The sequence below is a fragment of the Egretta garzetta genome, unplaced genomic scaffold (assembly GCF_000687185.1).
Source record: "Egretta garzetta isolate BGI_Z169 unplaced genomic scaffold, ASM68718v1 scaffold8, whole genome shotgun sequence".
Lineage (NCBI taxonomy): Eukaryota > Metazoa > Chordata > Aves > Pelecaniformes > Ardeidae > Egretta > Egretta garzetta.
In genome coordinates, this window is record NW_009260407.1 from 2,590,008 (window position 1) to 2,604,732 (window position 14,725).

The 14,725-nt window shown below is 40.8% G+C and overlaps 1 protein-coding gene across 1 annotated transcript in view; it reads left to right on the forward strand.

Annotated features, from left to right (window-relative positions):
• Nucleotides 1-14,725, forward strand: part of SORCS1 (sortilin related VPS10 domain containing receptor 1) — a 211,034-nt gene that overhangs the window by 113,529 nt on the left and 82,780 nt on the right. The window contains exon 7 of the mRNA XM_035898973.1: nucleotides 11,852-11,916. Coding sequence (XP_035754866.1) covers nucleotides 11,852-11,916 — 65 coding nt within the window. The remainder of the gene's footprint in view (nucleotides 1-11,851; nucleotides 11,917-14,725) is intronic.

A 14,725-nucleotide genomic window follows, 5' to 3' on the forward strand; every position in this document is an offset into this window, starting at 1 on the left:
ACGTGGCTTATTGCTGATGGCATGGTGTTTACTAATGTAGTTGGCATTAGGGGAAGAGAATGCAGTAGATGCTAGCTAGAAGAGTTGGATAAATGCTTTCTCTAAGTACTTCTGAGTTTATTTTTGTGATACTTGCTGATTTTCAGCATACATACATTCTTATGGTGGAATTTTGCTGGCAAAGATGCTGGTTTGTAGCGAATACAAATGTGAACACAACTGGAGACTCAGTCATGTTGGGAATTACTTTACTTTTTTCTTGTTTTTTCTAAAGTGGTCCAGTCACCTAAGCAAAGTTCAACATGAATACAAATGTGAACACAACTGGAGAATCAGTCATGTTGGGAATTACTTTACTTTTTTTCTTGTTTTTTTTAAAGTGGTCCAGTCACCTAAGCAAAGTTCAACAGTGATACATTGTGACTTGCAAATCCAAACATTCATGACCAGTAGTTGCAAAAAAACTTAGTCAAAGTGCATATAGTTCAATATGGCCAAAATATATATGCAGAAATTGCTCATTAAAAGCTAGATTTTTATTCCAGTCCTCAGACCAAGTCATGCCTTCAACCAGAAATTATTTTCTGAAAGTCAGTAAGTCAAAGTATCACAATTAGAGCTGGCCCTAAAAAAAATAAAAATAAAAGGTTAAACAGCTCATTAAAATGTCTGCACAATGTAATGATATTTTAATCAAAATGAGACATTTTTTGAAGATTCTCAGCCAGTTCTAATCATAACCTAACCTTGAAAAACTTGGGGAGGTGGGGGGGGCAGGAAGGAAAAAGGCCAAATAATAAAAATGTCTTAAAAACTAACATAAGATGAACAATAGCTAGCCCAGCTAGCAAATTATATCATCAAATTATAATAATTAACTGTATCAGTGTTATTGTTTTTGGGTTTTTTTTGGTTGGTTGGTTTTTTTAACTTATTTGGGTATTGTGCCCAGACAAGCAAGTAGGAGAAATACAAAAGAAATACCACTCCATACTTCAAGAAGATCAGAGAGCTTTAATGATGAGAGGGCTGGAACCACCTCTCCTATGAGGAAAGGCTGAGAGAGTTGGGATTGTTCTGCCTGGAGAAAAGAAGGCTCCAGGGAGACCTGATTGCGACCTTTTAATACTTAAAGAGGGTTTACAAGAAAAATTGAGAGACTCTGCTGGTGCAAGGACTGTAGACATAGGACAAGGGGTAATAAACTTAAAGAGGGTGGGTTTATATTAGATATAAGGAAGAAATTATTTTCTATGAGGGTGGTCAGACACTTGCCCAGATAAGTTGTGAATGTCCCATCCCTGGAAGTGTTCAAGGTCAAGATGGATGGCACTTTGAACAACCAGATGCAATGAAAGATGTCCCTGCCCATGGCATGGGGTCAGACTAGATTATTAAAGGTCCATTCCAACCCAAACCATTCCATGATTCTAAGATGATTGTCTTAATTAGGCAAAAAATACTGTTCGGGGTTTCCATGCACTAGGTGTAACAGGCTGATTAGAAGAAAAAACATGTCATAGCATATCTCATTTCCAGTAGGGTCATGTGTCCATGACATTAATGATTTCCTGAAGAAAATACAGGAGATGTGTCAGTTTGGTAAGAGGAGCTGCTATGTCTCTACTCTGTTTTGGTTTTTTTCTCAGTATGAGGAGGAGAATAAAATGGATGCAAACATTGTAAAAAAGCAGCCAACCAACCTTTCCCCTCAAACAATACAGAGATATGTACACACACTGAAAGGGAGAAAAAGATAAACTGGTAATCAGCTGGGAGGACAGATGAGTAGATAGGGCTGTATTTGTGTTTCTTTTATGAGCAATGGCAAAGAAAGTTAATCTTCAGAGTAGAATTATAGAGTATATATATTTTCTTTTCCAGAGGAAGCTAGAGACTTTATTTTAAAAGCTCTGACTGTGTTCATTGGAGCAACTGAAAGAGCTGAAAATCAAGGGGAAAAAGTGTTGAAGCCCTGTTAAAAACTTCATTATATTCAAGCAGTTGGAGCAAGCTGGGCGAAGTGTCCCAGTGTTCTTGTCAGATCTTGGCTTGGTGAGATTTGCGTGCCCACCCAGGTGGGTGAGGTAATTTAAATGGCATGGTATCTGGGCTGTTTACAAACGATGCTGTGTATTGCTGAACAAGACCTTTTAATCACTGCAGGGCAACTGCTGGAGGCTGATGGGGAAGATGCCAAGCAAAGGGCATTGTGACAGCCTGCCCAGAAAATCATCCACTGGATCTAACACACAGGCCATGCCAGATGAGTGGAAGTGTACTAGAAATTTAATTAAAAATATATGTATTTTGTAGCTTAAACACGGTGGAGTTGGGCACATGCCAGAGGGGCACGTGCCAGAGGGACCCATAGCAGTTTTCAGGAGATCTGAACTAAGTAGCTGACTGATAGGGAATAGCAGTAGTGAATTTTTCTTGGTTTCCATTTTCCTTTTTTTCTTTTCTGAATTGGAACACCACGCATTTGCTTCCAGTTGAAATTTGGCTTTGGGAGAATGTCAGACTGAAGGTCCGAGCCTCTATAACACAAGCTGCTATTACCTTGCTAATACTTTTAGGCAGCTTTATGGCTGCCAGCCTGAAGATACAGACGAGCTGCAGGCAAGCAACACTGCCAGGGACCAGAGTGAAGAGCGAATCTGCAGCTGTGCCTTTCCTTGGCCCTTACCGCGCTGCTGCTGCTAACGTTACTGATGGTGAGTAACGCACATTAGAACACTTTGTCACCATTCAGTGCCCCTGACTTTTCCCGTGTTCTCACCGGAAAGGTCAGTGTTACATCCTGCCCGGCCAGCACACAAGGAAGCCTACTCTCAGTTGGCAGTGTTCACTAAAGATTCCACCGGCTTTTCAATGGATTTAGTGTAAACCTCTGCTTACAGTTCTCAGACAGCTGGACCCTGATGTAGCTCTATCTTTTTGGTACAAATGGAGGCTGAAATCTCTCAGATTTATCTTGGGAATTAGGATTTTATTCCTGTCTGACTTCCAGAGATACAAACTTGCCAGCCCCATGTGGGTTAGCAAGGACAGAAAAAAAGACATGCAGCATCCTCTTTCTGTTGCTGTTAAAGGCTCATTTAGAATCTTTGGGTTTATGACAAGTTTTAGTTCTTAAGAAACTGCGATCCAAAATACATATCTTTCTTCCCTGGAAAAGGCTGAGAAAATCGCCCAAAGCCACACAGCAGAGGTTGATAGCCCTCTGGTCCTGTGAGTCTATAATAACCAGATCCTCTGGTCCCAGTAGTCTCTTGAGAGAACTTGTTACTCTTAATCGAATCAAGATTTGTGAGAGCAAAATATAACTCTTCAGTCCCAAATCCTTAGTTTGGCAGTGTTCCACCACATGAGAGAAAAAGTGTTCTCAATCCTATTTGATTATCATGGGGACTTTAAAGATGGGGGGTAAAATAGTAACTTGAACATTCTCCTAAAAGTCATAACTGGATAGAATCTTGACCATTTACCTATCTTTGCCCCCTTCCTCCCCTTAGAGTCTTGTCCTCCAGTTGTGAATAGGGAGAAGAGGTATATTCACCTGAATAAGTCTTTTGGGACTGAGAGGCCCCGGTCTGATTGATGCATAGATTGGTGTGCTTTGGTTTTCCTAATTCAGATGATTTATCTTAAAAAATCATTGAGTTACTTTATAAATAAGTACAGGCTCCCATGAGCTTCGGCTTCTCTCCCATCATCCACTTCCTCCCATTAGAGATCTGCAGAAGCAGGCAGACATCCATGTACCAGGTTCAAAATCTTGATTTAGGGGTCACTCCGTAGCAGACACCTGCAGTGCTACGCGGGACCCTGGAACAGGTCAGTTTTCAACGGGTATTGGACTGAGAAGCTGATTTCTCCGTCTGCACTTATAGAGGGCAGCCCTTGAGAGGGTCAGGCAGTTGCATAGTAAAGTCAGCTGTGGATTTGTCTAGATCTGTGTCAGGAAGGTTTCACTGTTTTCTGTTGTATGTTTAATGAGCAGCAGCATACTGTGTTACCAGAGTTGACTTTATGCTCTTGCTGTAAATGACTTCCTGGCCTCCTCCAGAGCACACCGACCGGGCCACAGCACTGCAAGACGCCAGAAACATGCATCTTAACACAGTGGGAAACCGGGATCCTATTAGACTGTACCACCAGAGAAGCAGTAAATCAAGTAGGTTTGGTCTATTGTGCTGGGGAGCTGAGTTCAGGGGCTGTAACCAGAGGGTACCTTCCTCCTCCGCTCCCTTCAAGCCAGCATGATGTCATAAGTTTCTTGTTATATATGAAAAAGAGGTGTAGGACAGGAGGACTATCTTAAAATCAGGATCTAATTCTGGTAACTGAATTTTATCCACTTAGTTTAGATCCTCATTATAAGACATTCCTGCCACCCAGTGTTTCCAGCAATAGACGCTTACCTTGTTGAGAATTCACATCCATCTATTTCAGAGTTTTAGCCAAGTTTCCTCTCTGGAGCTTCCCACAGATGGCTGAGGTTTTTTCTGCAGCAGGGGAGAAGGCTTGGTTTGCTACTGCCCTCAAAGCTGTGGGGTGTGGGACATCATGGGCTGGAAGGCTGTGGATAATCCCGCTCTAGGGTTGTAAAAAATTATGGTGAGAATAGAAGTGACTCCCCACGTCCTGAAATCACACCACTACTCCCATTTACCTACTCATCTATTTTAGTGTTAGCAGCAACAGCTGCCTGTTTCTCTGGGTCAGTGTTGAGAGGTGGCAAAAACTAGGAGAAGTTGGGCTTTACCCAGTGCACTGCTATTTTCCATCGGTTCTAGAGAAAAGGTGACAAGCTGAGTAAAGCATACCATAGGATGGATTTGGCCCAGTGGCTGCCAGCTGAATTGCACAAAACTGTATCATTTCATCTAACTGGTGAATGTGGGAAAGAATACTGCAGAGGTGTAGCAGGGAAACCTAATTAGATTATTGTCAGGGGAGATTTATTGGCCAGATATAAAGAAATGAAGTGCTGATTTATGTCTGTCTGGAATCTGGCCCTTTGTTTCTAAAACACGTCAGAGAATATGGTTAAGAGATGTAAAAGCTAGAAAGCAATCTTTAAAGTATGTTCCAGGAATAGTAAAATCTGTAAAATTTCACATAATAGGAACTGAACTAAAGAAACCGCAAGAATTCCCTCCCACACTGAGCTCCCTGGGGCAGATTCACTGACCTCTGCAAGCAAAAGAGGAACAGAGAGTATCTGCAAAGTCCTCATGGAGTCAATATAGTAGTAAAAGAAAAAGGAGCCTGGAGGACTCTCAGGCTCTATTTTTGTCTCTGCCACATAACAACTGTGTGATCTTGGTCAAATCAATGAGGTCCCTCTGCTCTTGACTAATCAGTGGAGTTTATCTATAAAGCTGAGAACCAAAATTTTGTTCGACCCCTATTTCTAACTTGGTCTGCTGGTCTTGTACTTTTCCATAGGTCTTGAACAAATCAGTAGCATGCAGGGAAGGTTGCTTAAAGGTTGATTGCCAAGTACTTTTGTATCTTTGGACGGAAAGCTCCCTGTTCAGTGCTGCATGTTACTATTTTTATGAATGGCAATTAGGATTTAGAGTGTTACAGAAGCATCAGTGGAACCAAAAAATTGATGCAACTGAGGACACCATGAACGTCATCCACTGTTGTTGTTTTCATTCTGTCCTTTAAAATAAAAACAAAAGCCTGCCATTCACTACGTTGGAATAAGCTGTCAGTTTTTTAACATGAAGTGGCAGGATGTGTCCCAGAGGCAGTGGGGGAGCTGGTTTTGCATTGGCAAGATTTACGATAAGGGATTCGCATGAGTGCTGAGGCTAAACGAAGATAAATCCCCAAAGGCAAATTCTACCAATAATTGAATTACAAAGCCATTATCATGTGCTGAACAGAGCAACTTTATAGCTCTGTTGTGACAGGATAAAGCTTGTTAGAATATTTATGTTCATAGGACAACTTTGGCATGAGGATCTCTGAGAGGATGTTCTCTCTTCCACCTGTCTGTTGCAGCTAATTAGTCTTTCTGTATAACGCAGTATATGTGGAGATGGAGGTGTGCTCCAGTTGGGCTTGGGAAGAAGGAATGCTGAAGGTCAGGAGACATCTCAAAATAAATAAAACGTTAAGCTCAAAGTCATCTGCAGAATACAGATCGAGTTGAATGTGCAGAAAGAGAATCGGGACAGGTTGCGGGAAGGGGAAGAGAGGGCACGGAGGCAAATGAGCTATTTAATGATGAGGGGTCAAACTGGATTTTCCAACTGATATGTCACTTTTCTGTTTGGTGTTGCATTGCAGCCACTTCTAGCCTACTCTGAGTCAGTGTCAATAAGCTCAAAATGGCCAGAGCTGTGTGGATCTCAGTCCAGCCACCTTAGTAGAGTCACGCTGTTATGTCATTTATCTGCCACCCTTTGCTGCATGAACAAAACATACCTGTTTCCTCCCAAAAGAAGGAGAGGGGTGGTTATAGGAGTCCTGATTCTGCACTTGTGCATTTCCTCTAGAGGCGTGGGAAAGCTGCATAACATTTCTGTCCCCATATAAAGAATGAATGACATTTGCACTGGTTCTATCTGTGAAAAGGGTATAGTAGCATTTCTGTTCTTCCAGCCTTTCATTCTGGGACATTTGCATTGAAGATTCTGTAAAATAATGTTGTCTTTTTATTGCTTAGCTTAAAAGACCTTTGATCTTGGCTGCTGTGAGCATGTATAATACAAGGAACACATATGAAAAGTTTGCCATCAAATTTCTTGTGTGTGTAGTCCCAGATATGGTGTGACTGTCTGGAGTCAAGTGTCCAAAACCAAAGGCATCCAAAGCTACTTTCCAGAATGCACAAGCCCTTGAGATGGAGCCCTTATTCTCTGGTGTTTGTAGTTCTTTGTTTATGAAAAATGGTAGTTGAAATTAAGTACACCAAGTGGAAGCTTTTGCTATCTTCACAATGATGCCTTTTTGCAGTTCTGAGTGGTCTGACTGCCTTGCAAGCTTCATCAGTTCCCAGCATCCATAAACAATTGCTTTTGTCCCTAGAAATGAAAAAAGATAGAAGAGGTGGAAACCCTAGGATAACAGGGTCTCTATTGAATTTCCTTGGCTCAGAAGAGCTGACAGGCCAAGGAAGCCAAGGTTTTAGAAATGTTTCAGACCGAGAGATGGCGAGGGGTTGGTCACTACAGAAATATGCCAACTAGCATTTGCTGTGCAATGGGCAGTGCCAGGCTGCCTTTGTTTAGTTCAGCCTAGTTCTAAACCAGGGGATGATTAGGGGTCTTTTCCCTGTGCCACTTCTCACGGTGGATGTAGAATCTGCATTCAGAGCAATTACTGCACTGCAGCCACTGATATCGATTTGTGAAGCTCTCAAGTCTAGATGACAACTTAGCAGGCTTGATGGTGATTAAAATTTTAGGAAGCAACTTTCTAATAGGGCTGTGGGGGTTTTACATTTTTCATAATGTGAGCATCTTCTGTGTACGGGCAGTGGGGTCACTGCCTTGCACTCCCCTTGGCTTTTTTAAATCCTCATTTTCTCAGAAGTTTTTTTTGTCTTTTTTTTTTTTTTTTCTCTTTTCTTTTTTCAAACCATCCGGACAATTATACCAACAAAACACAAAAAGCTAATCACAAAAATACAGTAGGCACCGTTCAGCATAAAGTACTGCAAGCATATCCCTGGTGTACTGACGTTTCAGGGAGTATTACAGAAAGCCTGAGATTAAAGGGACGGACAAAGGGCATGCTGGCATTTTACCATAAAGTGAAAACATAGACCATGGCAAGAAAAAAAGTTATGAATATATGAGTGATTGGTCTTTGGGAACAGATGCTGAAAGGGAAGAACAGAATTGAGAAATATGAGAAGAAAGCTGCAGGCATAGCTAACAAGTTGCTCAGAATAGGGCAAAATTTTGGACAGTCGTTTATTTTTAGAGAAATTTCTGAGAGAAATCGGTAACTGAGTGGGTCCCAGAGTGTTGTTTATCTGTACCCCCATTCTTTGCAGGGTGCTTGGTTTATAAATTAATGATTGCGCAGCACTTTTCCTTGTTTAACTTGTGAAGCATGTGTTCACCAGGTTGCACTGACGATGTGCACAAAATATAATGACATAGAGCAGGCAGTTTTACCAAGCTAGGAACACTGCATTTGAGGCTTTGCTGTTATCTAGGGCAAATCCAGTACATAGTTTCTTTCTTCCATGTGTGAGGCTTGTATTTATTGATCCCTTTAGCTTTGGTATAAGAACCTTCAAATCCTGTCATCAGTCAGGACTGCAATTCCTTTGTAATCAGTTAGGTTTATTCATTTTGTTTCTTATTGATGCCATGGGCTTTAACACTGTTACTTAATAATACTCAGGCTTGTAGAAGTACATTGTCCTCCTCAGCTTCTAGGGATGATCCTTTTTTCCCCCGACCAAATGAAAAAGCCAAGAAAACCCACTACTAGCATAGTCGCATGCTCAGTAGTGTTGTGATAGATCTGGTTGACATACTAAAAATTTAAGTTTTCTGATGATATTCCAGAGTTCCTAACACCTTGTTTCCAGTAGATGCTTTAAGAACTGATTGTCCTCTGCATGTAAAAGGAGATGTCTGTCTTCCTACAGAGTGTGTGTTCTTAGGTGTGGTGCAACTCAGAGCATGGTATTTATCTCCTGTATATGCTCATTGTGGTCAATATGGCATTTCAGAACGTCTCCTGGCTTTTACATGCCATGTAGTAAATAATACAGCTGATGTAAGCTATATAAAACATTACTCTCCCAGAGAGAAGGTGGCCCAGGACATTCTCCTTCCCCTTTACTTACATTCTATAGTTTATCTATAATGCATGTTTTTAAATGTAGGTAATAAGGTCTGTTGTGTTACCTCCTTTGGGACCTTTGTGTGATCACATGTGAGTGTCTGTAGTGTAGGTGTCCAGACATCTTATATTCAATGGAGAGAAATGGCCCTTTCTTGGATAAAGTTTGTCTTCTCATGAAGTCATATCTAACACTGTTCAGATGATCCATGGTGCAAAACTGCCTGTTTCTCCTCACTGCCTACAAAGAGAGTTGAGTGTGATTAGCTCAGAGTTAAATATCTATAGTGTATAGATACCCAACTGGGTAAGATGAGTATTTACATGTCTTTTCAGGTAGTATGGAGGGATGTATAGAGAAATATCACAGGGCAACCATGGAACAAGATAGCATGGTACAAGAAGATGTCACATTAAAAATTTCTGGTCAGTAAGCTCTCAGCAGAACCCAGACAGGAGTGATATGTTTCTGCGTGTCAGCTGTGTACAGCTAATATTTATTTGAGCAGAAATGTATTTGTATTTTGCCTGTCCTTTGCAACTGCTTGTTCATGTTATCAGTTAATATTATGGGCCTGACTATGGCCTTGCGCTGTCACAAGTAGTTGAAGCCTGTTATATATCAAAGCAATGAAACGTGTATTTTCTAAGGTAGGAAGAAAGATCTTGCAGATAAGAAGACCTGGATACGGTTCTTGCCTCTACCTCGGATGTCCTGTTTGACTTTAGGAACTCCCTTAGATTCTCTGGGCCTTAGTTTTCATCTTCATTTGTCATCACATTTCTTATTCGCAGGGGTTAGGAGATATCAAAAGAAAGGAAGCCCTTGAGTAGATGAATAATGTTTATCACCAGTCATGTTTCAACTATCCTTGTTCTGTACATCCTTGGGACAATTGATGACTTAATTCTACCTTGAATTGAAGCTTCTGCAGTCCCAACAACTGGCTGTCGTAGCGTGAGACAGTGATATGCAGGTCACTACAGCTGTAGCCTTCTAACTTTCAGGGCTTGGTGGGTCCAGATATTTATATGCTGCTCTTAAGACATTTAAGAGTTTGATATAAATTATGGCTCATATCACAAGTGAAAACAACAGTGACAATCCCATCCCATCCATCAGTGAGATGTCTCATTCTGAATTAACTGCCTTTGCCTGAGAAGGTGCAATAGAGGTGTTCCTTGGGGTCGGAATAGCACTGTGAAAAGGAAACTCAAAAAGCACTTGACTGTAGACTCACAGGCTTTAACTAGGGCATGTACTTTGCTGGATGAATACCATTGTTTTATGACAAAGTGTTCAAATTGGTGGGATATAATCCTTGTTTTTTTGGAGAGTTCAAAACCCTGTGGGACTGCGTGAGGCCGGGAGGAGGAATGCACTGACAAAGTTGTCCTGTGTCTTCTGCAATATCCCAGTTCCAGGTGTGCTTAAAGCCCAGTTGAATAAACAAGACTAAAAAGGAGATATGCCAAATTACAAGCTTAGTCCTTCTGCAGTGTTTTAGAGGTGTTTGTCACTGGCATCTATCTATCTAGAACTGAATTGTAACTAACAGGCCCAGCGTTTTGGCCGTAAATCTGCTGATGATAGCAGGAAAAGGAAAAATGCCCTAGGAAAGTACTCCCTTCCCACCCACTTGGTGTCAATTACCGGGAAGCAGAGATTTTAAATGGAAGTTGAATGTTTAGGAGAAAAAGACTTTGCTATAAATGATATTAAAAATGGTGAAGAGGTAAAAGCAATGCTGGCTCAGAGTCTTTTCTGAAATTCCAGTCCCTAGCAAAGGAGAACAAAAAATCCAACCCCTTTCTAGCTAGAGAATTGTTACAGACTTTGTCAAGCAGAGCTAAGGATTAATCAGGACACAAATAGTCTTGTTATTGTTAACATTTTTATAATGGTTATTAGTTAATGTGCATGATGATTAAGGGCTGGAGCTGCCTCTGATTGCAGTCAGTGGGAACTGAATTAAGGTCTAAATCACTGTTTGAACCTCACTTTTGATTTCCTGAAAAATAATGAGGCTTTGAACAGAACAGCATCTAATTTGTCTATCACTGGAAATGAACGTTTCTCTTTCTTCATGCATCTATTAACTTGGAGGAGATCAGGCAGCTAACAAGAAACTGGTTGTTTAACCCTTAGCCTTAATCCAGGGTTATGACTTGGATGATAGGACCAAGGCCAGAAACAAGGCTGATTGTCGGAAGCACTGCTGCGGCTGCTGTACAATGGGATTGGCACATACCTGCAGTCAGTACTGCTGCAATTCAGACTGCCCATCAAACCACTGGCCATTTGGACCGTCCCAGGGAGTTGTTGAGGCCAGCAGTGCCAGTCCAGGGGAACTTCCACAATGGATGCAAAGCTTGAGTCCATAAACCCCTTATTTGCTGTGCTCAATGTCTTTATGTTGTTGCTTGTTACTTCAGAGTGAACACACAGTCATTTTCTGAGTCAATCTGACATTTCCTTTATTAATGGAACACTGTTTTTATTAGATCAGAAGTGATAAAATGTCTCAGGATGAAATGGGTTTTTAAAATTTCTTAATTAATGAGGGAATATTGATCATTAAAAGTGTCAATTAAGCAAATGTGCATAAAATGTCCAATATAAAGGAACAGCTATAATTAGTATGCTGGCAAACACTATTATCCCATCAATTAAAGTCTTCTGAAACTGAAATGCATCCTTCTGACCAAACCAGGAGACACATTAAAATGTCAGGCGCCAATGAGCACAGAAACAAGTCTTCAGGTGGAAAGAAGTGAAGTAAAGGGGTGAGAACTAAAGAACTCATAAGTACAATGGCGTTGATTTGATAAAATGGTAGAATTTCTTTCAAATTTTCAAGTTTATTCTAGGGAAAACTCCAAAATGCTTTCAAGATGATCAGTTCTTACTTGTGAGCCTGAGTTTAGGTCCAGCTAAACAGGATCTCCTGTGGAATTAATATCTCGAACATCCATGGTATCTGTTGTTTTTAACGCCTTTGTATCAATCTGTCTTTTACAGGTCTATGATGGGGTCCAGTAGAGAGCCTGATCTTGTGCACCTGGAGGCAAAGACAGTGGATGGTCGTAAGTACATCTGCTTCCAAATATTGTGGTATTCGGGACTGCTCTCATAGTCTTGTAACCACACGATATCATGATGGAAATCTGACATCTCTTTAGTGATTCATTCATTTGATATGAGGGGTTCGACTACTCCAAGGCAGTCTGTCAGAAGAGAAGTCTTTTCAGCAAGGCAAAAAGTTGGGATTAACAGGCTGTGAAAGGAGCCAAGAACATGAAAAGGAAGAATAGGTGATAAATAGTAATTGGGGTTAGTATATACCACGCTTTTCTTTCTTCCTATGTGATTTTTCTTCATGGGAATGTGGCATTGGAGAGAAGTTCCTGGGACACAGAGTCTAGCTGCTGCTGTTTCACACAGTACATAATATCGTCTTGTTCATCGCTTTACAGTTTTAACAGACCAGGACACTCTGCCTTAGGTACTACGTTTGAAAATACCTCATTTCTCTTGCATTAGAAACCTTTTAATGACCAGCCTAAGTGTATTCTTCACTGTCATTACTTGTCCTGTCATTGTCCTTCACTTTCATCAGCTCCTCTCCCTCCTTGCTTTGCCTCTTGAGGTGCTTTTCTCCATTCCAGGAGCCTCCTTTACCTGCAACTCCAAAATATTCTTCTAATTGGCTGTAAATTCTCTCAGGCACCCTAAGCCACCTTTTGGCCTTTTCTCCTCCCACCCATGCTTCCTCAAGGTTTATCTTTGAGCTCCGCTGCCTTTGCAGATCTTCCTCCATAGATTTCTTTTCCGCAACACTGGATTGCCTCAGGCAGGCATCACGCCGAAAGCCTGGCTGTCACAGATCTCATCATTGTAATTCCATATTGTTTCCTCTGTAAATAGCAGCTTTGCTGCAACGTAACAAGCAGATTTTTACCATTTGCAATATATAAGTATTGATGATGCAGTCAATTAATTCCTTTAAAAACTGATAAAATTCTCCCCTGAATTGTACCCCCAAATGCAGTGGTCTTACTTAAAATGTGTATTTTGTCATCGGACACTTGAAAACTGTCAGAAAAGGTAACTGTAAGGTAATCAGTTTTTTAACTCACTGAAATTTAACATGAAAGAGAATTTTTTGGAAGATGAATTTTGAAAAGAAACAGTTGTGATAGAAACCATAAAGTTTTAAAGGTCTTTCCATTTCAAGACATGCAAGATTAGTAAAACTGAAAGAACATATTATCTCTATTTCTTATCATTTTTGATCTCTGGTTATTATTTCTCCTCTCAGTTTCACTTACCTGAACGTGGTGGCAAGGCTGGGAACATGAGGCTTTCTATTTCTTGGGACATGCTAAATGAGAATGAAATATTCTAACAGGACAGTGTCTATTTCAGCACAAAACATTACTGTTATAAGGCATGAAGAATTGGAGGTCATTGAGATGAAGCACTACAATCCATGTTTAAGGAGCTATATTCTGGTGAAGCTTTTGAGGGATGCTCAGCTCACAGTGGGCAGAGAAAGGGCCATGCTCCAAATTCCTTGAATGGTCTTGTTTCAGTTCTTAGGCTGTAATAAGAACATTTTGCACAGCTGTAGCATATTTCTGCAAAAGACTTCTTGAGTGCTTAACAAATTAGTAAGCTTTATTACAGCTCTTAACGTGGAACCCCAAAACCAGGTATATGAAGCTGGCCTTACTGAGGAGTCAGGCATATTAGTAAAGAATTGTGGAATAACAAATTATTGCCCATCAGCTGAGCTCTAGTGACTGATTCTGTGCTTATATTGGCTTGGTTGTGAGGCAGCACAACTTAAGTTTTCCTGTTAGGCAGTGGCAGAACTACTAATGTCAATACAGTGGTGGTGTCAAACCTTCAGCCAGTGGTGACCCCTCTTGCAAACCAGTCGTTCAGATGAAACTTCTGCTCATGAGTCAGGAGGTCCCCAACTCAGCTCACTGGCAATTTAATAGAATGTGTTGGATTTTCAGTAAGTGCATGCTCTGTTTTGTCCATTGTTCCAGGGAGCGTTGGTCTCTGGCAGAGGACAACGGTAGGTAGCTGGAAGCAGTAACCCTGGAACATATAACAGCATTTTTTGCCAGAAGACATTTAGTAGCACTGCAGGTCACAGGATTTTGAGACTGAGACAGATTAAGAGTATGCACGTGGTCCATTACTCTAGTTACCATGACCACCTTGGTATATTTAGGTTGGCTCTTGGCTACCAGCGCCTTCTTCTAAGTACTAAATCAGTCTCCTTTTCCTGGATGAAGTAACCGTGACCCTCCAATGGATGAACAAACCGTTCTCCTCTGGAATGAAGCAGATGTGTTGCTGCCAGTGGGGTGAAGTCTGCTGAAGTGAGAAATATACCTTTTTTTCAAGCTGAGGGTAATTTGCAAACAATTTTTCTTTTTTTTTTTTTGGTGTTTTTTTTTTAATGTTCTTGCATTTACTTATTTATACTTTGTTTGGAATATGTCTTTGAGAGTTAACCAAGTGTAAAAATTCAATAAAAGGATTAAATTTGAGAAGGTAGGCTTGCCAAAAGAAGGCAGTGAGAAAAGGAAAGAGAGGGGATTGGTGTGGCAACAACCACACAATCTTTACAGTAACAGAAAAGATACTGAAGTGGAAATATAAGCACTAAGCAAAAATACTTTGTTTGGAATATGTCTTTGAGAGTTAACCAAGTGTAAAAATTCAATAAAAGGATTAAATTTGAGAAGGTAGGCTTGCCAAAAGAAGGCAGTGAGAAAAGGAAAGAGAGGGGATTGGTGTGGCAACAACCACACAATCTTTACAGTAACAGAAAAGATACTGAAGTGGAAATATAAGCACTAAGCAAAAACCTGC